Below are 23,675 nucleotides of genomic sequence, written 5' to 3' on the forward strand. Positions count from 1 at the left end.
ACTACCATCCAAGAACTGTTTCACTTGGGAGTATTTCATACCATCGCATTTTACAATTGGAGGAGTGTCTGGTATCTTCAGTGTGTGAACGGTATGAGGAAGATGGGGTTGTCTGTCCAGCCAAATTGAGAAAGGATTTGTTCACAGTCGCTATTCTTGATAACATTGACCACAATTCCTCCTTCAATACAGCAACACAATCATTCCACGGTACCAGCATCAGCTTAATGCAGAATATCAGCATTGATCGTCCAGGTATAGAATGGCCACCCATCACGATCCCTCCGATGCGATGGTCTGCTAACCATGATTTGCCTGATCACTTTGGTACAGTACCGAGTATTGATGTTGATCTAAAACACGTCCAGCCGAAACCTACACAACAACCAATCGACATGACTTGTCGTGATGAGGAAATTGCAATATTTATATCGACATTCAGCGTTGCAGTATTTTTATAGACATTCGGCATTACGTATCGGTGTTGATTACTGGAACGAATACAAACTATGACTAATTCAAAATAGTAACAATGGAAAGAAGCGATATATAGAATATTCCCAGCATTGTTATTATGTCTATGGCTACCATGTCTACCACTATTGATCGTTTCCAATTCACAGATCGAAAAGGCGCAGTCGAGAGAAAAGGAATGGCTGCAGCACTCAGCAGCATTTCCAGATGACGCCGATGCTTAGGAAACTACCACGTTTTCTTGGGCGACATATCATGCTTCAATGAAGGAGGTAAAATACTCATGACAGCATGAACTTATTGATCTGTGGCGCACCTTGTTATGATCGACATTTAGTCATCTTCGCCAGTCAAAATGTGATGATGCTTCCTGAATTGCTATCTTTGTTTATCCATTTCTGCTCAATATTTACAGGGCTTCCAGAATCATGGTGCGATCGTCGCAATGCTGCCTCTTAATCCAACAAGTAGACCGATCCGGGCATGATGAAGCACGGGATGGAGAAAAATCGCGTGGATGTAGACTTCCTCAACCCAGGTCAGATTCCTGTACTAGAAATGGATCAACCGCTTTATTCAGTGGGGAAATCGATTCAGTGGAAGTGGCCTGAGGTGTATGGAGAACAGTGTTATGTTTTGATGCTCGGTGGCCTTCACACTGAAATGGCGCTGTGGAGATGCATGGGCGATCTTCTGCTGAATTCAGGATGGACTGATATGATCACCACGTCGGGGATAACCACCTCCGGTATCGCAGAGTCGTGTTTGACATGTTCGCATGCCAAGCGTACACGCCGTGCTCATGAGCTCACTGCTCTAGCCCTCATCAAGCTACAAGAAGATGCCTACAATGAAAGCTTCAGCGACAAGGATATGGAACAGTGGAGGCAGTCCATGTGCCAGTCCTCGCCGACATTCCTGCACTGGAATATGGTGTTGCAATATGAGATACTTGTGCTCATATTCATTTGGGCTCATCGCGAATGGAACTTCGTGCTGTACCGAGAAGTTCTACAAGAACTGATTCACTTATTCTTCGCCCTGGATCATCAAAATTATTCCCGATGGCTGTCGGTTCATATCCATGACATGTTCACTCTTCGCGAAGCAATCAGGAAGGAGTTCTTGGACAATGGAAATTGGGTAATATCGAAGACTCCTCGTGCATTCTCTTCAATGGCCATTGACCAGTGTCACGAACAAACTAACAAGGATGTTAAGGGGTCTGGTGGGGCAATTGGTCTTTTTGACTCACCAAATTCTCGAAAACAATGAATGTCTGAATGACCCCGTTGTGGATGAGGAAAAGCCCTCAAACATAGACTGTATCATCTTGGATGGTGCTGCCATCGTTCATGCAGTGACACCAAACTTGACGACCATCACATTCGATGACTACACTGATCGAGTGTTCATCCCCTACATCCAGAATCAATTACGGTCCAGTTCGCAGCTACATCTAGTGTTGGATGCTTACATCGAAGACAGCTTGAAGCTACAATTTCGGTTTTACATTCAATGAGCGTTTATCCTTTAATATGAAAAGCAAGTGTTTATTATCCATCACCTTAAATGTTGGTAATCCTTGGATCAAATGAAGGAGTAATGCTTCTTACTTAACACCCCAACAGAACTTTTCAGTCATTCATACGTCACTGTATGTCATTTTTTATTATCCGCAGGTGTATACCCGAGAAAAGTGTGGTAGTGGAAATCGGCGGAAAGTGCTTGGTCCAACGAAGTTACCCAAATGGAGCAGCTTCCTGAAAAACAACAAGAACAAGGAAGAGCTGTTCGATTTTCTATCTCGCAAAGCATCGCAGTGTACCTTCCCAAACAAGGAAGTTTTCCTCACGTTGCAGGAAGAAACCATTGCCATCGGCACAGTACAAACGATGGCGACCTGCGATCACGAAGAAGCTGACACCAGGCTCGTCGTTCACTTGTTCCATGCACTCTCGATGGGTCACATGAAGATTCAGATCAGGACCTTGGACACGGATGTCGTCGTGATTCTTCTGGGAGTGTTTACTTCAGTGCTGCGGACTTACTCTGATGCCGACGTTTGGGTGGGGATGGGATTCGGTAAGAATCTTAACAATCTCCACAAAAACACCATCTTCCATCGTTTCGTTGAGGAAAAGTCCACATGTCTGCCAGCCTTTCACGTGCTAACAGGCTCTGACATCACATCAGCCTTTGCTTGGAAAGGAAAGAAAACTGCCTGGATGGCATGGGCCCTCTGTCCTGAGCTTACACAGGCATTACTTGAAATTGTCCAGAATCCATTCACTATTCCTGATCAACCTAACTTCAAAAAGATCGAGAAGTTCGTTTGTGCAATGTATGACCAATCACTGGACAGTGGTATCACAGTGAACAAGGCTCGGCAAAACCTCTTCTGCTGGAAATATGTGAAGAGTCTAGACAGTTTACCACCCACCGAGGTAAGATTCGATACTCTTTCAGAGCCCACCATCAGTTAATCCTAATGAGAATTTCTTGACTTTGGAGTATGCGAACTACCTTTTAATTTTCCATGATACCTCTCATTTTTCCAGGATGCCTTATGTCAGCATATGAAACGTGCCATGTACCAAACCGGTATTTGGATGATGAGCCCCATTCCCAATCGTCCGCAGGCCACACCGTCGGATTTTGGATGGAGGAAGAGGGATGGCAAGTGGGAGCCAATTTGGACAACACAAGCCCTCATCTCAAAGACCTGGCAACAACTCATCAGGTGCAAATGCAAAACAGACTGCCAGATTTGAAAATGCACCTGTGCTGAGCTGCAGTGCAACTTTATAAAATGAGACCACGGTGAGAAGTTTGATTCTTTGAAAATGCTTCGTTGATGAGATTGTGGTGGCCATATTGAAAAATGGCTGACCATGGGTCAATTTCTTTGTCATATTTGAAAAGACTGAGGTTGATTTAGTTGGGTTAGGTGAAAGCAGGACAGAGTTTTTGTCATTTTAAGGTGCATATAGTGGTACATTCTTCATAAACATTGAATTAAAATCAGCCTGTCAGCCACGGTCATTTCCCAGAATGCCTACGGGGCCAAAAACCTTTGATCGGTCAATAACTAACTTCATGCCAAATTTGGTGCTTTCTTCCGGAAGTACACGTTAGGGTCCAATATCTGACAAAGCAGACCACACTATAATTGCTTCCCCGATTATAACTAAACTTGTCATTTTTCTCTGTGATATTAAACAAGGTATTATAAGTTTCCATAGATAATAAAGATGCCTCATATTATTTAGTTGGTAGGAGAAAGATGTGTGATCACTCGTGAAATTAAAACCAAGGATTGTGCTTCTCATAAGTTTTAAAAAGACTGTATATAATTATTATAAATCTCTTTTATTTTCTGAAACACCTTACTTGTAAAGTAGTCTTGAAAAGAAGAAAATCATTTTTCTTCCAACATTCAGTGGCAGTAATTCTACCATTATGTTATCAAAAATAAATTTAGTTCTTGATCCATCATTTGATGTTTTATAGGGGTGTATTCTATCATAGGAACTGTAGACATTTGTTGGGGAGTTTTTTTTAAAGTGGTTTAAAAATATTTTGTTTTCTTTCAAACACTTCTTCACCCGTTAGTTTCTGTCTGCATTTCTTCTTTATGTCTTCCTGTTGTTTTACAACTTTTGAAACCAACTCTTGATGTTCCTTAAATATTCTTTTGCATCCATTTATTTAATGAATTGTAAAGGTCAATTGGGAAATTTTCCTTTTCTTCATCATTAAAGTCGATGTGTTCAAATAAATCCTTTTCTTTAAATATTTCATCATATTCTTCATGAGAATTAACATGAGTTGTAATTTCTTCTTCACTAATACTTGCTTGTGTCTGTGCTTTTCATCCGTTTGTGTTGTTTCTTCATCAACATCAAAACTGAATGATTGATAAAATTTAAACTCCATTACCACTCAGATGTTTAATAATTTGTCTCATCCCTTCTGGATTAGTTTCTAATAACTCAAGACCACCAGATTTTAGTTTATTTGACCTTCGTTCCTCAATTGAAATATCGTAATAATCTTTACCTTCTACTTCTCCTGGTCATTTTAGATACAATACGTATCGCAGGGTGTTTTTTTTTTTAAAACATGGTCTTTTCATTGTCATGATCCAAGAACCTAGATTTACCCACAATATTGAAAATAACAACTATCATTTATGCATGTTATTGTTTTTAAAATGAAATATATATCCATCAGTGTCTCATCTTGTTTCACAACAATGTATTTATATTTTCCAGGCATGTGTTTCATATACTCCATAAATTATTTTTTACTACATAATGTAGAACAATTGTCTGTCCAAAAATTATTTATATCTATTGCATTTAATTTTAATAAAATAAAAGTATTAGCATTATTTCTTATCGAGTGATGAGGGAGTTAAAAGGATGATTGACGAAGATAAATACAGTTACAAGAAGAATGCCTCCCTCTTGTGTAATAACTATACATAACCGTTTGGTTTCCCATTAACACAATCATCAACAATAATGAGATTCTTTATCCAAATTTTGGGGTGAAAGTATGTCATCAGTATTATCACCAAGAATACAAGTTATAGGTTTTGATTTCTTTTTACATTTCTGTGTTTCACAAAATAGTTAAATTACATATTCAATGTAATAATCATTTTGTTTGTTTTGAAGAATAAATAAACCAATTATGTCTTCTTTTTGGAGACCTGCATTAAAACCTTGAGAGTAGTTGATACTCAGGTTGAAAAAGATGACTTTGTGAAAATTATTAAATTTTTAAAATCTAAAAAGTTGGGAGTAGGGAGCATCTTCAAAAGCAGGTAGGTTTTTCCACATCTGCTTAAACCAAGTATGAGAGGTATCTTAATGAATTTGGAAGATTTTTATGGTTGTTAAATTTTATCTTATTTTCCCAAATGGGTAAAAAAAACCATTCATTTATTTATTTATTTATTTAGAAAATAAATTATTTTAATTTTTATTGGCTTTTTTTGAAACTATTTTTTCCTGAGTTCAGGTTTAATTTCAAGACTGTCTTCTGTTCCAAGAGACAAAATCTTCACTTGAAAAATGACTTATTTAATTCATAGAAAAAATAGCATTACCATCTATATCCATTTACTTTTTTTTTTTCATCAACAGATTCAACTACAACATTTTTTTATATGAAAGGTAATTTTAAAATGGTCCTTAACAATGACTGAATGAAATGTCATTTCACTTAATATATGAACATCCTTTATTTCATCAAGATTTCCATCTTTCGGGTTGTTGAAAAAAATACAAATTTCTCCTTGCATATTGCTGATGGTCTTGTCTTTTCTTTCTGAAGCTTCATCCATAAGGTTTTTCTTTTTTGATACATTTTCTAGTTTTGAATATATTGCCAGAAACTGAATATCAGATATATAGGAGAGGAGAAACTTTTGTTAAAGCTACTTTAATTGATGTTCTTTCAGATATACTGAAAGCCTTCCACTGAAGGAAATTGAAGAACTCATATTATTCACCATAATTGTTTTATTTATCTTTGTTCAATTTTACATCCTTGACATATTTCTCAGTATGTTTCACAAATGTAGAGATTGAGTGAAACTTGTGTTTTGTGTGTTGATGCATTGTATTTATTAAGTGAAAAATGGTTGTAAGCACAGATTCACTTATATATTAAATGAAATTTTCATCAAGAAAATTTTAGTTTAAACAAAAAGCATCTATAAATTACCATGAGATTTTCATCAAGAAAATTATATTTTAAGCAAAGTTTTTCTACATAAATATGGTGAATACAACGTACTGCGATGTTTGTAATCATGAATATAAATGTTATAAAAAAAACCACCTTCAAACCAACAACACACATTTAAGACAAATATCTCCATTTGAACGAGAAACAAAACATTGTGATGTCTGTTCTCAGGATGTCTTCAAAGAGAAAAACACATAAACAACAGTGAGAGAAACTTGAAGAGAAATAACAAGAAAATTGGATTAGAGGGAGATGTCATTGAGACAAAACCATTTGAAAATAGAGGGGGAGCACTCGGTAGAGTGCAAAACCTCCGCCGCCAATACTGCTGGGTCACTTAAGTGAACCTGATATCCTATTCATTGTAGGTCAAAATGGATCAGACTCCACTGAACCACGATTGAATAAACTAAACTCGATCGACGCGCATGAAGAAATGCCAAAAAAAATCGAATTTTTTTTTGGGGGGTTGGAAATCACTTAAAACATGTAGAAAAGCAAAAAAAAAAAAGTTGCAAAATTTTCAGGTTTTTTTTGGACCATACCTAATCCCCCCCCGCCCCCCCAACCAAGTTTCGTCGAAGTCCGTCCAGGAGTTTTTCCGTAATACTGTTCACAAACAGACAGGGGTGAAAACAGTAACCTCCATCCATCTTCGATGGCGGAAGTTAATAACAACTCTTCAAATGTTTTAAACATCGGATAGAGGTAAAACAAATAAGATTTAATATTAGTGTAAGATCCATTTGGGAAGCGATTAATATCTCAAAGTATTCAATTGTCAAAGTTGTTCGTAGAATCTTGAAAAAGCATAAATCATTCAAAATATATCTTGGAGCCTCCTTTACATTCTCAAGAGAAGATAATGTTATTGAAGAAAAATATACGAGAATGAATCCACCACACCTTATGATAGCTTCCTTAAATCTCCTGTCTTTGAAGAGCTTATTAGATTTGAATTAGAACAAGAAGAAGGTAGTGGGTTCAACATTGGGAATGTTTAATATATTGATCTTAAATCCACTCCACTAAAGGCCTCTTCATATATTGATTTACCTAAGGATATAAAGAATAAAAAGGCAATAATTGATATTAAAAATACTGATGTTAAATGCTTTCTCTGGAGTATCTTAGTACATCTTTATCCACAGGAAAGGGACTGTGAAAGAGTTTCAAAGTATAAGAAATATGAGAATAAATTAGAAAGTGGGAATCTAGACATCTCTAGAGGAGAACCCATGAGCTCAAAAGATATAACAAAGTTTGAGAATATGAATAACTCATCAATAAATGGTTATGGTTTAACTGATAAAAACAAGGTCCAAATTCTAAGAGTTAGTAATACCATATCCAATGATAATTGGTCAAATGACTGGTATGTCGATCTCCTATATTTCACTAATAAACTGTTCATTATGCTCATCTCAAAAACTTTTCTAGATTGGCAAGTAGTCAAGTTTATAAAATAAAGCATAAATCATAACCTTGTAAGAGATGTCTCAGTATCTTTCGATTTCAAAAGAGACTTGATAAACATTTAAAGTATTGTTCTACTCAGAAAGCAGCAGTTGTTGAGATGCCAGAACCAGGAGAGAAAGTTGTGTTTAATGAAACAAATGAATGTATAAAACACCCATTTGTAATATATGCTGATTTTGAGAGCATCTTGGAAAAGACTGATGATATTAAAAAAATATATATCAAAAGCATATCCCTTGTGGGTTTTCTTATTCCATTAAATCATCTGTAGGAAGTAAATATGATAAGTTGGAGTTGTATAGAGGACCTGATGAATTTGTTAAAAGGATTGAGGATGATTGTATTGAGCTAACTCAAATAAACCCCTTGACTTATCTCCAAATGAAAATAAACAATTTGAAGAAGCAAGGATTTGTCATATATGCTCAGAGGCTTTGGTAAAAACTGATAAAAGGGTTAGAGATCATGCCATATAATGGGGAAATATAGAGGAGAAGATCATAATTGTAATCTCAATTATAGAATCCATACATTCATACCTGCATTTCTTCATAATAGTCATTATGATACGCATCTCTTTAAAAAGAACAAAGTAAGACTCCTGGAAAGATAATAGCAATTCCTTTTATAAATCAAAATTACATCTCATTTCCAAAACAGATTTATACTCGTGAAATGGGTGTAAATACAAATATTAGATTTCTTGACTCTTCTAAATTTATGTCAAGCCCTCTAAGTGCTTTGGTTTAAAATATCTCCTCTTTTCCTCTACTTTGCAGTCAATTTAGGACTGAAGCCGACTTGGGTGGAGACATTTTTCTTCTTACTAAAAATTTACCCATATGATTATAATAATTCCTTTGAAAGATTAAAAAAAAAAAAGACTTCCTCCTCAAAACCGTTTTTATAACAAGTTAGGAAGATGTCATTATGGGTGAGAATATGATAGAGTTTGAGATAAAGAATATCTTGACCTTTATTTAATAACTGATGTTTTATCACTCGCTGTTGTGTTTGCAAAATTTAGAGAAGTTTGTTCAAACAAAGATTCCTATGGACTTGATCCTGTCCATTATTATACATCTCCTGGAGTGCTATGTTAAAAACGGCAAAACAACCCCTTGATCTTCTGAGTGATGTGGATATGCTCTTGATGATTGAGAAGGCTAAAAGAGGAGGAATTTCACAAGTTTGTTCAAAGAGATATGCTGAGGCAAATAATAAATGTCTTCCAGACTTCTCACCAGATAAGCCCACATCTTACTCAATGTACTTTGATGCTAATAACTTGTAAAGCTGGGCAATGTCTGAATCTCATCCCTATGGTAATTTTAAATGGGTGAAAGAATACGAGTACAAATTTATCTTAGATGATATAATCTTCACATGTCCAGAAGATTTAGATAAATGGGATTATGGGTATTATTTTGAAGTAGATTTCAACTATCCTAGAAATTTCATAACAATCATAAAGACCTTCCTTATGGAGCTGAAAAAGAGATTCCCAATTAAGAGCTATTTGGTGGTTATCAACATTTCTTTCATTCTTCAAATGAGTTTAAATATTTTCCTACAACTAAATTACGAACAACATTGTTTGATAAAGAAAAGTATGTTTTACATCAAAGAAATCTAAACCAATTTATAGAAGCAAGACTACAAGTTAAAAAAGGTACATATGGCACTAAAGTTTAGTCAGTCATTGGTTAGGTAAATATATTGATTATAATATGAGGATGAGAACAAAGGCTAATAATGATTTTGAGAAGGACTTTTACAAGTTGATGAATAATTCTGTATTTGGAAAATACAAGGAAGAGACAAAATGTCAGACTTGCTACAACTTGGGAGCAGGTGGAAAAGTCGATAAATAAACCAAGCTTTAAAAGAGTAGAAAGATTCACAGATAACTTTTGTGCTGTTCATTTGAAGAAAGATGGATAACCCGATTTATGTGGGAACATCTGTTTTAGATCTTTCAAAGTATTTAATGTATGATGACTTTTATAAAAATCGAAAGAAAAGATATGGTGAGAATATTGTATTGCTAAATATGGATACGGATAGCTTCATTCTAGAGATAACTACAGAGGATGTTTATAAGGATATGAAAGAAGATATTTATGATACAAGTAATTATGATCCTAATAACCCACTCTTTTCGAATAAGAATAAAAAGGTTATAGGTAAATTTAAAGATTAATTAGGTGAAAAGAATTTGGAGGTGTTGAATCAAAGGCATATGCTTATGAATACTTAATGAGAGGGTTAAATAAATTCAAATGTGAAAATAAACTTAAAGGTCAAAAAAGGAGTGCATTAAAAGAGACCATGAATATACATGGAAGAGAAAGGATGCTTAGAGATTCTTATAAGAAATTAAAAACACGAAATATTCTCAGAGCTTTCTTACTACAGTCTCTAACAGCATTTGATGATAAAAGGTACATAATGAGTGATGGAATAAATACATCACCTTGTGGGTTTTAACGGGCGACTGCTGCAATATTTTTTAAATGATGAATAAATTAAGTTATTCCTGAAAATAAAACACAAATATTGATAGCATCTCTATTTGATTAAAGGAAGGATAAAAGGAAGAAGGAAACCCACAAGGATAGTCGTTTCAAAAGGGAAGTGTTTGACGCAGTAATGTGTTCCAGTTTGAAAAGTCGCAATATTCGCTCGCCTACGCTCACTCATATTTCTCCTTTTCAAACTCGAACACATTACTGCATCAAACCAAACTGCTTCAATGGTAGTAAACTTCTGGAACTAATTTTTTTTATTTGACCTTTACAGTCTTTATTTTCTTTCAAACTAATGATATACTGTAGAACACAAATTGCCTTCTTATATTGCTTTTAAAAACCTCCAGTTTTGTAGTACTTGTATATGTCATACAAGGTGGTGTATAAGACTGCATCAACAGCAAAGAACTTCTGGAATTATCTCCCTGAATAATGTGTGGGATAAGGTGTTCTATGAACTCTCTAATTCAATCTAGTTTTTGTTTGATTTTTAAATCGCAAGAAAATAAAGAGCAAAAGATGGTGGCTCATAATTCAACATTGATATTCTGCTTATGGCCCACTACATTATTAACTGGCTTCATGAACACATTGAATTGAACTTTGTGTATTCATACAACTTAATGGTATGTTTTTAGATCCTCGTGGAGGATCTCAAAGTCTTACTCACGTTGTTGTTCTTGTGGACTTTTTTTTGTTTCACAGCCTACAGTTTTCATCGAAACTTCCTGAAACTTGGCATATATATATATATATATATATATATATATATATATATATATATATATATATATATATATATATATATATATATATATATATATATATATATATATATATATATATAACAAGCTCAAATGAGCTAAGATCCTTGTCCTCTTCATAATGATGTCATTGTGATAAATTATCTGTGCTAATGCCTGGCTTGATTCCCACAAACAAAATTCAAACAGCTTGCCTAGTTTCGGAGATGATGGTTACTGCCTGCACGTGGGCTTTCTGCATATACATGGCAAGTGTCAGGAAGATTCAATGAAAACTCGGAGTTGTGAAACAAAAAATGTCAAAAAACAGGAATGACATCATAGTGATGCATCATCTGTGCTAATGCCCTGTTCGATTCCTGCAAACAGAATTCAAAAAGCTTGTCTAGTTTCGGAAATAATTTTTTTAGGCAATTTCCATTAGCGGAGATATTTTGACATCATAACTTTTTTTATAGGAGGACTTCTCAAAATTGGAGATGGTTACTGCCTGCGCAGGGTATTTTTACATATATATGCCAAGTTTCAGGAAGTTTCGATGAAAACTGTAGGCTGTGAAACAAAAAAGTCCACAAGAAGAAGAACAACGTGAGTAAGACTGAGATCCTCCACGAGGATCGAAAAATACCCTGTGCAGACAGTAACGATCTCCGATTTTGAAAATTCCGACTAGAAAAAAAGTTATGACGTCAAAATATCTCCGCTAATGGAAATCGCCTAAAAATTTATCTCCGAAACTAGGCAAGCTTTATGAATTACCGCACATATGATGCATCACTATGACGACATTCCTATTTTTATATTTTTTGTTTCACAACCCAGAGTTTTCATCGGATTTTCGTGAAACTTGCCATGTATATGCAGTAACCATCTCCGATTTTGGAAATTTTTTCCAAGAAAAAAAGTTGACGTCATAATATCGCCGCTAATGGAAATCGCCAATACCATTATCTCAAACTAGGCAAGCTGTTTGAATTTTGTTTGTGGGAATCAAGCCGGGCATTAGCACAGATAATTTATCGGAAACCTGACGCATCACAATGACGTCATATTCGTTTTTATGACATCATCATTAAGAGGACGAGGATCTTATCTCATTTGAGCTTGTTTTTTTTAAGGAAACCAAGCACAAACAAGTCATTCACCACAATCTGATTGTGCATTAAAATCTTTATTTTAACGTACAAACTGTACAGAATAAGCAAAAACATATACATCCAAATAATACAATAAGACAAAGTCAAAATGTAGATTTGTACCTGGAAGACTGCGCAGCAATTAAGAAAAACAAAACAAAACATGCAATTCGTTCACAGTTGCATTCGAAAGCTCAGTTTTGGTAGCTCAGCCGTAATTAAGGCAGAGGCGATGTACCCTTAAAAAGAGGACTATTGCGTCCATGGCTGGTTCCTCTTTGCAAGACCCGTGAGCACGCGATCGACAAGCGTCTTAAGACAAAAATTAATGGTGTGCTTCCAGTCATTGTCATTAAGGCAAGAAATTGAAAATAAGTCAGTTTTAATGACTAAGATTGATCTTTATATCCTTTTTTTTTAACCATTACAATTCTAAAGGAATTAGCAACTTCTTTTTTCTTTCCATCAATTCATCCTTTTGAAGAAACAATGCCAACTCGATTACATCAATGTGAACACGTCTCATTGGCCCCCAAGCAATAATAATCAATCAAGTTATTTCATGCTTTTCTTTTAGAAGCAATGTCAAAAAGCACAAGTTTGATGTTAGTGTATCGACTTGAGATGCAAAGGAATGACATCCCTTTGGCTCAAAACAAGCAAGACTGTTGCAAGTACGATGGAAATGGCATTTTAAAAACTGAGCACTTTAAAGGTTAAGTCATAAATCAGGAAAAGTGGAAAAAATAAAAATAAAAAACCGTCACAATCTAAAAGTAAACCAGTCACAGAAATTGTTAAGTTAGCCGACGACAAACGTATTTAAATTGCAATATACACAATATACCACAACGATGAGCAAAATAATAAAACAAATGTACAAAAAAACCCCTCAGTTTTACACACAGCAGGATATTTCAAATATGTTCAAAATAATTAACGTCAGGGTGCCATATTCAAAACTACCCCAGATGAGTACCTTGATAGGGCCAACAGCAGTGGCTGCCAACTTTATCCTTTTAATCACAACAGCACCCACCTACCATTTGTCACCTTTTGCAAACCTTCCATTCGTCAGGCATTACTAGCAGCATTAAAACATTGGCAGATCTGTAGAAGCCGGTCAAATACCAGAATAAGGGAAAGAGGTTTTAGGAAAGAAAAGGAGTTGGTTTACTGGCCAAAAAATACATCAAGGTACCGATTATTTAGTTCAGCTGTAGGATACACCATGGCACTTCCATCATATGAGGGATGCCATGAGCAAAGGGCAATCAAAACAATCTCAATCAGCAATAACGTTACAAAGAAAATTGACAGCCATTTGCCTAACAAATCGATGAAATCCCAAAAGTGCAGGCCAAAATGGACTTTGCAATCAAGAGCTAAAATAACACATGGGAGGGAACAGCATGAAAAATGTATTGCAGACATTTCAGAGTTTGGCAGCAGAAATAGAGTTAAAGTCATACTTTGGCTTCAGCTTGGTTTCCAATTTTGAATCATGAAATACTTATGCCAGCATAGTAGTACGATTCTGTGCAAGCAACACTTGTATTGAAAGATGGATCATAAATTTTGCAGTTTTGGGAGATCAATGAGCAAAGAAGCAATGAGAACCCCATGGACGTAAGCACACATCCTTGGTCTGAATTCTGTGACGCCGTATCTCATGGCAAAGCAAAATACAACGACCACTGCAATTGGCTACAGGACATCTGCTGGGGCTTGCAAGTGCAGAGAATAAATGAAATCAATGAGGAAGATGCAGAGAGATGTGTTATATGATAGTGCCAGAGGGAATTGAGGCTTTTAAAACCACCATGAAGGCCAGTGGAATGTTCAATCCAACAACACTAAACAACCTTACAACTCTAGGAAATAGAGAAAGGGGTTGCTTATCCTCTGGCACTATTTCATTGGCTACCTGGTCACAATATCACTGATCTCTTTTGTGATGGAAACCAAAGTGGACACACATTGCCCACTACATGTCGCTGTCGCTCCCTGCATCTCACGTACGCAGCCATCCAGCTTAGCCAGGGCTTCACGAAGTGCAAATTTGCTACGAGTGTGTTGTACGGAATCCACATAGTGTCGACAGCATTGAAGTAATGATTGAGCCGCATCAGTTACAGCTGCTGCAACTGGCTGCCCTGTCCTGTCAAGCAAGCGGCTTATGCCTGAAAGCGAGTCCATTACGGTTTCCTTGCTCACCGGCCCCGCGACAACAAGCATGCTCTCAGAGTTCCCAACATATTCGGGTCTCGTCTTCCGCAGACGGGATGCTGGCATGACCATCTCATTGTGGAACGAAACAGATGTTGTTTGTGTGGCATGCACAACAGACGAGGTGGTAGGTGGTTTTATTGGCCAGGATCCTGGGGGAAGAAGAGGCTTACGGCCCGTGCTGTCAGCTGGAGGAGTCAAAAAATCACAGTCATCTTTTGACCGACCTGGTGACTGTAACTTGTTCCCACAGTCCTCTGTTTGGCTTTCTTGTCCAGGGCTACTGGGCAACCTGGAACTAGGTTTAGATGATGTGGGAGGTGGTGGGGGTGGTGGTGGATGAAGTGGTTTGGGCCTCTCAGTTCTAGACAGTGTACTACTTTTTTCACTTGTCGTTTTACCCTTGCGCAGCAAAGGCTCTGGCGTGGGAAGAATTTTCACACCACCAGGCACAACAGCAACTGATGGTCTGGGCAGCTGCTGAGCTCCTCGTTCTTCTTGTTTGAGTGAAGGCAGTTTTCGGGCAACAGTTGATGTTGGGATGTCAGACTCACGAAAAACTTCGTCATCAGCAGAAGACTCATCAGTTTTTGGCCTTGTAGGGCAGAGTCGGCGTGAGGCAGCTGCAGCAATTGTGCTTGCCATGGATCCCATGCCACGTCTTTCCTGCGCTTTTTTTGCTGCTCCTGACAAAGAAAGTTGTGTTTTCTCGGCATCTTCTACATCACGCCATCCTGGGCCAGGAATTGGCAGGGTTCGTACTTTGCGTTCCGAATCGGACATCTCTCCAGGCATGGATGAGGAGCGTGAGAAACGATCAAGAGAGCCTGTGATTGCTGGAAGTACTACTTCTGATGGTTTTAAGCTGCTTCCACCAAGTCCTGATAATTTAGGCAGAGGCCTGAGTGTAAGAAACCCAGCAGCTGGCAATCCAGGTGACTGCTCATTAGAATGAGATGATAAAAATTCATCAGATCTGCAGAGGTTAAATTCACCATCTCCACCATTCTCCTCCAATCCACAATCTTGTTTGCCATCGGGGTCTCTGAAAGAGCTGCTTCGTCGAGGTGGTGCGGGTGCCGTTTTCTTCTTCATTGCTTTGATCGAAGACAAGATGGATGCACGACCTGCAGCAGTGTCCTCTTTGAGACCGTTGTTACTCCCTCCACTAGTACTACTGGTGCTGTTCCGCATTTCACGCTTCTTGTAAGGCAGGCGTGGTGAGATGAAGTTTGGGCGATCTAATGTCAAGGCAAAAATTGTTTAGCATCAGTGAGAAAGTCAGGATCACTGTGCAAGTACAAGCACTGCATGAAATGAGTACATCTTGCATGCATAAACGGGCCACCGACAAAAAAATACATCCAAGACATAAATGGAATAAAAACCATGTGCTGTTTAGGGCGAAGTAGGAAACAAAAATCTTTGCAAAATGAAGCATTATCCCAAGTTCCTCCAACCTTCATTGAGAGATGCTGCCGTCTTTGATGCTTCTGAAGGTGCGCAGAGTTTGTCTTTTTCCTCTGGAGAACGACGCATGGAACCTTTCTTAGCGGGAAGTTTTGGTGCTTGGAGGCGATCAAATCCATTCCGGCCGAGTTCCTTTTCCACCTCTGCACAGAGTAGCAGAAGGTGAGATCATAATTCACAAAATAAATGGTTTAATTTTTCTTTATTATTTGCAGTCAAATTAATCTCTACTAAATTATCAAATATTTTATTCATTCTGACTTTTCTAAGGTTGATATAATCAGCAAAGCATCATTTTATCATCAAGGTTTTGACCTATTATTGTCAGTACCTCCAAATAAGGCAAGGTAAGAAATAAGAATATTCCTGAATAATACACCAAAGATACTGAAAATCAAAACTTTTGGGCTGAAGCACACAATGTATAATACAAACAAAAACCGACGAAATAATCTACTAACTGATGGTAATCAAATAGAAATGGTCTTACAGATCTCATGATAATCAAAAAAACAAAAAGGACGATTAACCTTCAGAAATGCTCGAGTCGTGGAACATCGTGTCAAAGGCATTATGAGTTTCCTGAAAAGAAGGCCGTTCTGCAGGTTTCCATTTCCAGCCTGTAAATGAGAAACAGAAACAAAATGGCATTCTTTGTTGAGTGACACATCACATATCAAACTCACACTTTTTTTGTATGGTCCTTGTGGACACAGAGTTTCTAGCGATTTCAATATAATTAGTAAAAGTGAAATGAAGAATCTGATGAAAATGGGAGCTAAATACAGGGAACCAGAAACTTGGTGGGCTTGGGATCCAAGGATCCCGAGTACAATTCCTGCTTGTCAGTTGAATTAATACCAGGTGGGGTTGCTGGAAATGTGTCGGGACAGTGCGATGTTCGTGTATGATGATATGCATGACAAACAGATATTTGGAACAGCGATGGGCTCTCCTGTGTCTGCAGTGGTATTAAACTTGGTGAAAGAAGAGTTAGAACGGAAAGTCTTTGCTGTGAGCAATGATTGGTCACCACGACAATTCCGATAAGTCGATGACACATTTGCCATCATGCACCGGGACAAAGTGGAACACCTGGAAAAACTTGGTGATGTTTACCCCAGTATAAAATTTACCTGGAAAGAAATGGAGGACAGATAATTGGGATTTGTGGAAAGAAAACAAACCCACATCAATACAGGGGAATTCGCACATTGCGTTCCTCCAAGCCCATCCCTCAGTGTACTGCAGTTAGAGCAGAAGATGGTGGGCTCTTGACAGAGGAGTCCAAAGTGAAGGCCAGCTGTTGAGTTGGATGTCAAGGGTGTCGCTGACCCACTTTCGTTTGTGGAAACACAGGATGCGGTGAACCGTTTGAAATGGAGTAAAGCTCCTGAGATCTGTGGAATCCTTGCTGAACTTCAAGGCTGGTGGAAATGCTGAACTCATGTCGTTGCATGCAGTTCTGTGCTCTGCCTGGAACACAGGCATCATCCCAACTGATTGTAAGAGGGACTTTGTTGTCCCTCTCCGGAAAGGAAAGGGTGATCACCAGGACTGCAACACCTACCGTGGGGGTGACGCTGCTCTCAGTGCCGGGAAAGGTCATTGCTCGGATAAGTCTTGATAGGATTCACCACCATCTGCTTGAGCACCAGCACCCAGAGCAGTCAGGCTTTACACACCAAAGAGGTCAACCATTGACAGTATCCTTGCCCTTCGGGTCCTCACTGAAAACAGACTAGAATTTCGGCAGGGGATGCTTGCAGCCTATATTAATCTCTGCAAAGCGTTTGATTCAGTGAATCGGGAAGTCCTCTTTAGGATTCATGGTCTTCGTGGGGTGCCACCAAAACTGATCAATCTGATGTCAGAATTACCCTCTGGTACTGAGAAATGTGGTGATACCATCTCCGACTTATTTCCAGTTGTTACCGGAGTTCATCAGGGAGTGTGCACTGCCCCCCCCCCCCACACTTTTCAGCGCTTGTGTGGACTGGATTCTGGTGAGGATGTCAGAGAGATAAAGCTGCAGTGCATCGTTTGGGAATGTCAAGATCTCTGGCCTTGATTTTGCAGATGATGCAGTCATCTTTGCGGACACTCTGGATATCCTATTGGGGGCCCTCGAGGTGCTGAATGAGGAGTCAGAGGCGCTGGAATTATGGGTTTCCTGGGTCAAAACTAAGATAAAGGCTTTTAATGACATCTTGGATGCTGCTGTCTTGACTGTACCTGTTTGTGGTGAGGATGTTGAGGTCACGGAGAGATTCACTTTCCTTGGCAGTGACATTCATGTCTCTGCTGGCTGTGAGCCAGAGGTCAATAGACGTCTGAGACGGGCCTGGGGAGTCATGGATTCACTATCATGGGGCGTGGCGCTGTTAGTACCTGTGCAGGAGGATGAAAGTCTGAGTCTTCAGGTCGTTGGTGCTTCCAGTTTTGCTCTATGGATGTGAGACTTGGAATCTGACCAGGGATCAGGGATGGAGACTTAATTCCTTTGATACCAGGTCTCTTCGGAGAATCATTGACTATCGCTGGTCAGACTTTGTGTCCAACGAGTAGTTGCTGAGAGAGAATTCAAATGAGGGTTGTTACCTGCATAGTCCGTGAGCGTCAGTTGCGGCTGTGTGGACACGTGGCTCGTTTTCCTAACGCTGATCCTGCTCACCGGATTCTCTTAGCGAGGGAGCCTCGTGAGTGGAGGAGGCCAATGGGCCGACCACGTGCCTCGTAGTTGCAGCAGGTTGATCAGCATACCAAGGAGATGGGGCATCTGCCTGGGGGATGGTGAGATGGAGGCCCGTAGAGTACCGGCAGAAAGTGGATGCAGCGACACACTGCTCCGGCACATGCCCTCACACCTGAGCTGACCTGAATAGATTCACTGATTGCTCTTTGATAAAAAGTTATTGGTGCCATCTATATGATGAAAGGACAACTCGTGAAGCAAATACCAATCTACACTTTGGAGAAAAGGGGTTGAAGAAAAAAAAAAATCTACACTTTGCAAAAACGAAAAATAATTTTCTGTTCAATTAAAGTTTCCTCAAATCATAAGCATGCGTTATCTCGTCATTATCCACAAGATACCAAGAATAATCTTTGGAAGGTTTTTGCAGGGTAACAACACTTCAATATGTGGAAGGCATTACCTTAAGGCCCAGTCACACTGTGACGTTTTAGCCAGCGTATGGCAAGGTATCAAAATGTATGTAAAACGCTGGCATACGCTGAACTATTGATGTTTTTTTTCCCAGTTTTCGACGTATGCATAACGTCGATGTGTGTATGTATTAGTAACATACACAGAACGTTTCGATAACATATAGATAACTTATATCAACGAATGCTGAGTGTGTTGTCGGCGTTCACAACCTATGCTCAGCGATAGTCTAACTTATGCATCGCGTGCGGCAGCGTATCGACGACGATCATGTGACGTAGCCTATTAAAAGGCTGCGGCTCGACGATTCAAATCATAACCGCACTCGACATCGAAGTGTCAAGCCGCTGTCACACCTTGATGTTTTAGCCAGCATATGCCAACGTATGAAAAATTTGCTGAATACGTTATGGGTAAGTTTTGTATACATTAAGAGCACGCTGTTATACGTCGTTGTAAGTCGACAAATTTTCAGCATGTTGAAAATTTTTCGACGTATGATGTACACGTTCCGCATAAGCTGGCCATAACTTGCAGGCACGTTACGCAATCGTTGACACACGTTACTTTTAAGTTACTCATAAGTCGAAACACGTCGAGGTAACTTTTAGCGTACCCGAAACCTATTTCTAACCTATGTGTAACGTATCTCCAACGCATATTGATGTATGTAGATGTATTTGACGTCTTCCGGATGACCACAGAACTTAAGGCCCAGTCACACGTTGACGTTTTAGCCAGCAATGACAACGTATCAAAATGTATGTAAAACGCTGGCTTACACTGAACTTGGATGTTTGTTTTTTTTAAAGATTCGGACGTATTCATCAGGAGTTGGTCGTATGCATAACATATTAGTGACGGACACAGAACGTTTCGTTGTCTTATAGATAACTTATACCAACGAATGCTTAGCCTGTTGTCGGCGTTCACGACCTATGCCCAACGATAGTCTAACTTATGCACCGCGCTGCACGTATCACCGACAATCACGTGGCGTAGCCTATTAAAAGGCTGCCGCACAATGATTCAAATCATAACCGCAGGAGAAATGGAAGTGTCAACATCGCAGTCACACCTTGGCGATCTTGCCAGCGTATGCCGACCTCTGAAAAATGCGTCTAAAACGCTGGCGCACGTCGAATACGGTATGGGTAAGTTTGGTATACGTGAATAGAACGCTAAAGTATGCTATCATACGTCATAGTAAGTGGAGTACGTCTTGTACTTTTAAACGTGTTAAACATTTTACGACGTACTTGCCGTATGCCTCACACGTTCCGCATGTGATGGGAATAAGTTGTATGCACGATATGCGATCGTTGGCGCACGTCGACAAAAGTTACTTCTAAGCTACTCATAAGTCGAAACGCGTCAATGTTCCAGACTCCCTGTTTTTTTTGTTTCTTTTTTTCGGTATGACGGTGATGTTGACACTTCGATTTCTTGTGCGGTTATAATAAATTATAATTAATAGGCTGCCGCTCAACAATTTAAATCATAACCGTTGATAATTACATCAACCGAAAAAAAACAAAAAAAAACAGGGAGGCTGGAACACTGACGCTAAGCATTACATTGACGTGTTTCGACTTATGAGTACCTTAAAAGTAACGTGTGCCTACAACACATTACTCATAGGTTAGAAATAAGTTTCGGGTACGCTAAACATTACCTCGACGTGTTTCGACTTATGATCAACTTACAAATAACGTGCCTCCAACTTATGGCCAGCGTGGGGGAACTTGTGAGTCATACGCTGGCATAAGTGTAACAAATTTCAAGCATGCTAAAATTTGAGGACAACCGCAAAGTGCAACGATGAAAGCCAGCGTACTACGACATATGGCAGTGTTTTTCAGCGTGCTCTCAATATTTCCAAAACTTACCCATAACGTATTCGACATGTGCCAGCGTTTTAGACAAATTTTTCAAAAATCGGCATAAGCTGGCTAAAACGTCAAGGTGTGACTGGGCCTTTACTGAACGTGTTACTAACTTACAGCTACCGTATAATGGCGTATTGGCAGCGTTTAGGGGAATTGGTATATAAAAATGGGGTTCACACAGGAGGAACCCATCAGTGTTCCAGAATCCATGGTTTTTTTTTTTGGTTTTTTTTTTTTCCTTCTGCATGACTGTGATGTTGACACTTCGATTTCTAGTGCGGTTATGATTGAAATCGTTGAGCGGCAGCCTATTAATTATATTATATTATAACCGCACTAGAAATCGAAGTGTCAGCATCACCGTCATGCCGAAGAAGAAGAAAAAAACCATGGAGTCTGGAACACTGATGCTAAACATTACCTCGACGTGTTTCGACTTATGAGTAACTTACAAGTAACGTGTGTCAACGATCGCGTAACGTGCCTTCAACTTATGGCCAGCATATGCGGAACGTGTGAGTCATACGCTGGCATACGTCGAAAAATTTCAAGCATGTTAAAATTTGTCGACGAGCTCGGCGTACTACGACGTACTACAACGTATGCCAGCGTGCTCTTAACGTATACAAAAAAAAACTTACCCATAACGTATTAAACAAATTTTTCATAGGGACCATCTTGTCATACGTCGACATACGCTGGCTAAATCGTCAAGGTGTGACGGGGCCTTTACATTTGAGGTGACTTAGATTAACATTACTGGTGGCAGTCCAGGATGGACAGTACATAAACACAGATTCAACATTTACAACCTCTTCCACAAGTGTGGCCTGGTGAGGAATAATGCTGGTCATTTTGGAGGCACGTGACTCGTATTGTTGTTGTCATGTGGAGTGGTTGTTTTCCCCTTGCGCTGGATGGTGTAATTATTCATGGCACAAGGGGTGGTTGAGTAGATGTATGGACTTCAGGGGCACGGCTTTGGAGAAGAAGGGGACCATCTTGTGCAAGTGCTCGTCATCGAGATTTGCATAGAGTTAGGAATGTACATGTGGTCTCCAGCAGTTAGACTCTGCCGACTGATGCGACCGCACGGATGGAGAGTTCTCTCAGGTTTCCTTGTGGTCTTGAATCATTTGTAGTGAAGCTTTTTTGGCCTCAGACTTTAAGCGGATTGCCGGTCCTGGTAAGACCATCGACCTCCAGACGCTGATCGTTGAGTCTCTTAGGCCTCATGCAAATATGCTTTCTTAATGTTAGTTTGCAATTTACTCTTGAGTGAATTGTAAAAAGGTTGTAACAGTTTGCAAAATACGATCCAAGCCATGTGATCTTGGTGGTAGAAGTACACTGTACATGGAATGGTGAAATCAGTCTGTTACCATTACGTGCAAAACCTTGTTGGAGACAAGTGTTACGACTTGTATCACAGGCTGACACATCACCAAGTTCTGTTTGTGTTTCATATCGTGTGTATTGACTCATAGTAAAGCGTTGTGGCTCTGTTAAATATATGTGAACAAGGCAGGCAGTGCTGACATTTGTTTAAAGTAATGGACACTGTTTCTTATGTAATAATGAGTACAATCATGTGAAAATATTGCTTTACTCGGGATAGTCAAGTGATGATCGCTATTGTGACCGGTGGTACTTGTACGCACCTGGGATCCAGTTGTTACGGTGATGTTGACTGCTCTGGTTTAAGATATCATTCCTCCATGCTCAGGAAAATCACAGATCTTAGTTGATGGATGTGCGTGTGAAGTACAGTAGCCATATCACGACATGCATGTAGTACAGTGAAAATGTCAGATGACCTCCCACAAATTGCAACAAAAGCGACATGTCCGCAGCGACAGGAAAAAAGTCATAAGGGATTCTTCAGGGAAAATGAGAAAATTGTAAAGATTGATATTTTAATATGTAAATATTTGTTTTTTTGCATTCTAATTGTTTCTTGTTATGGTCAGTATATTGATATACAAGAATAATTATTAAAAAAAACAAGTGAAATGTATTGAGGGTAAAATAAAAAATTATAGCTTTTTTGTACCGAAAATTTTTTTTTTTTTACCTGATACTGATTTTGGCTCCTGGACAAAACAAAAAAAGGAACGTTGAAGACACAAGATGAAATCAAGTCTATGGCAATACAATATAATTCTGTAAATCATTGAAACATGACAAAATTCACAATTCCACTCAGGACAATCACATCTGCCTGACGAAGGTTTCGAAATGAAAATGAAAATTCGCATTAAACTCAGAAACTACATCCATTATAAACTTACTATACTTGTTGAGAAAAATCAAGCGTATTAAAGTTAGAACTCGACAATGTCGTCATCATCCTCATCATTGTCACATGGAGTGTTTGTGCAGCCAGAGCCCCTGCAGTTTCCACAAGCTGGAGTGCACTCAATGTTGTGCTTCTTGCATGTGCATCTCATGGTGCTACATTCAGCCTGGCAGTTGCACCTAATGACACGTAACATCTTTTCAGGAGCTGGAGCTATTGATGTCTGAAGTGGCACAAACCCCTCGTCACACTTCTGCCAACCCCAGTCTGTCGGAAGAAGCTCATCTGCACATCCCTTCCATTCTTGGACATGCAGGTACACGTGCAGGCTGTGATACTTCGCTGCTTCTGATGTTGGTGGTAACGTCTGTGGTTGCATGTGAGAGGAGCTCCAAGCCACCTTGTCCCAGTACCGCTGATGAGGGTGTCCAGGGTGTCAATTGACTTTCCGTTGTAGATTATCACCAATGTT

The 23,675-nt window shown here is 39.0% G+C and overlaps 1 protein-coding gene across 5 annotated transcripts in view; it reads right to left on the minus strand.

The window, feature by feature from the left end:
• Nucleotides 1–12,163: 12,163 nt before the first annotated feature.
• Nucleotides 12,164–23,675, minus strand: part of LOC147027123 (tyrosine-protein kinase ABL1-like) — a 135,862-nt gene continuing 124,350 nt past the window's right edge. For all 5 annotated transcript variants that reach the window (XM_085883296.1, XM_085883295.1, XM_085883299.1 and 2 more), the window contains 3 exons: nt 16,377–16,466; nt 15,837–15,989; nt 12,164–15,617 (listed from right to left, as the gene is read on the minus strand). In XM_085883296.1, coding sequence (XP_085739422.1) covers nt 14,071–15,617; nt 15,837–15,989; nt 16,377–16,466 — 1,790 coding nt within the window. In that variant the 3' untranslated portion in view covers nt 12,164–14,070. The remainder of the gene's footprint in view (nt 15,618–15,836; nt 15,990–16,376; nt 16,467–23,675) is intronic.

The sequence above is a fragment of the Eptatretus burgeri genome, chromosome 5, assembly GCF_056783735.1.
Source record: "Eptatretus burgeri isolate ZD-2024b chromosome 5, Ebu_testis_v1, whole genome shotgun sequence".
Lineage (NCBI taxonomy): Eukaryota > Metazoa > Chordata > Myxini > Myxiniformes > Myxinidae > Eptatretus > Eptatretus burgeri.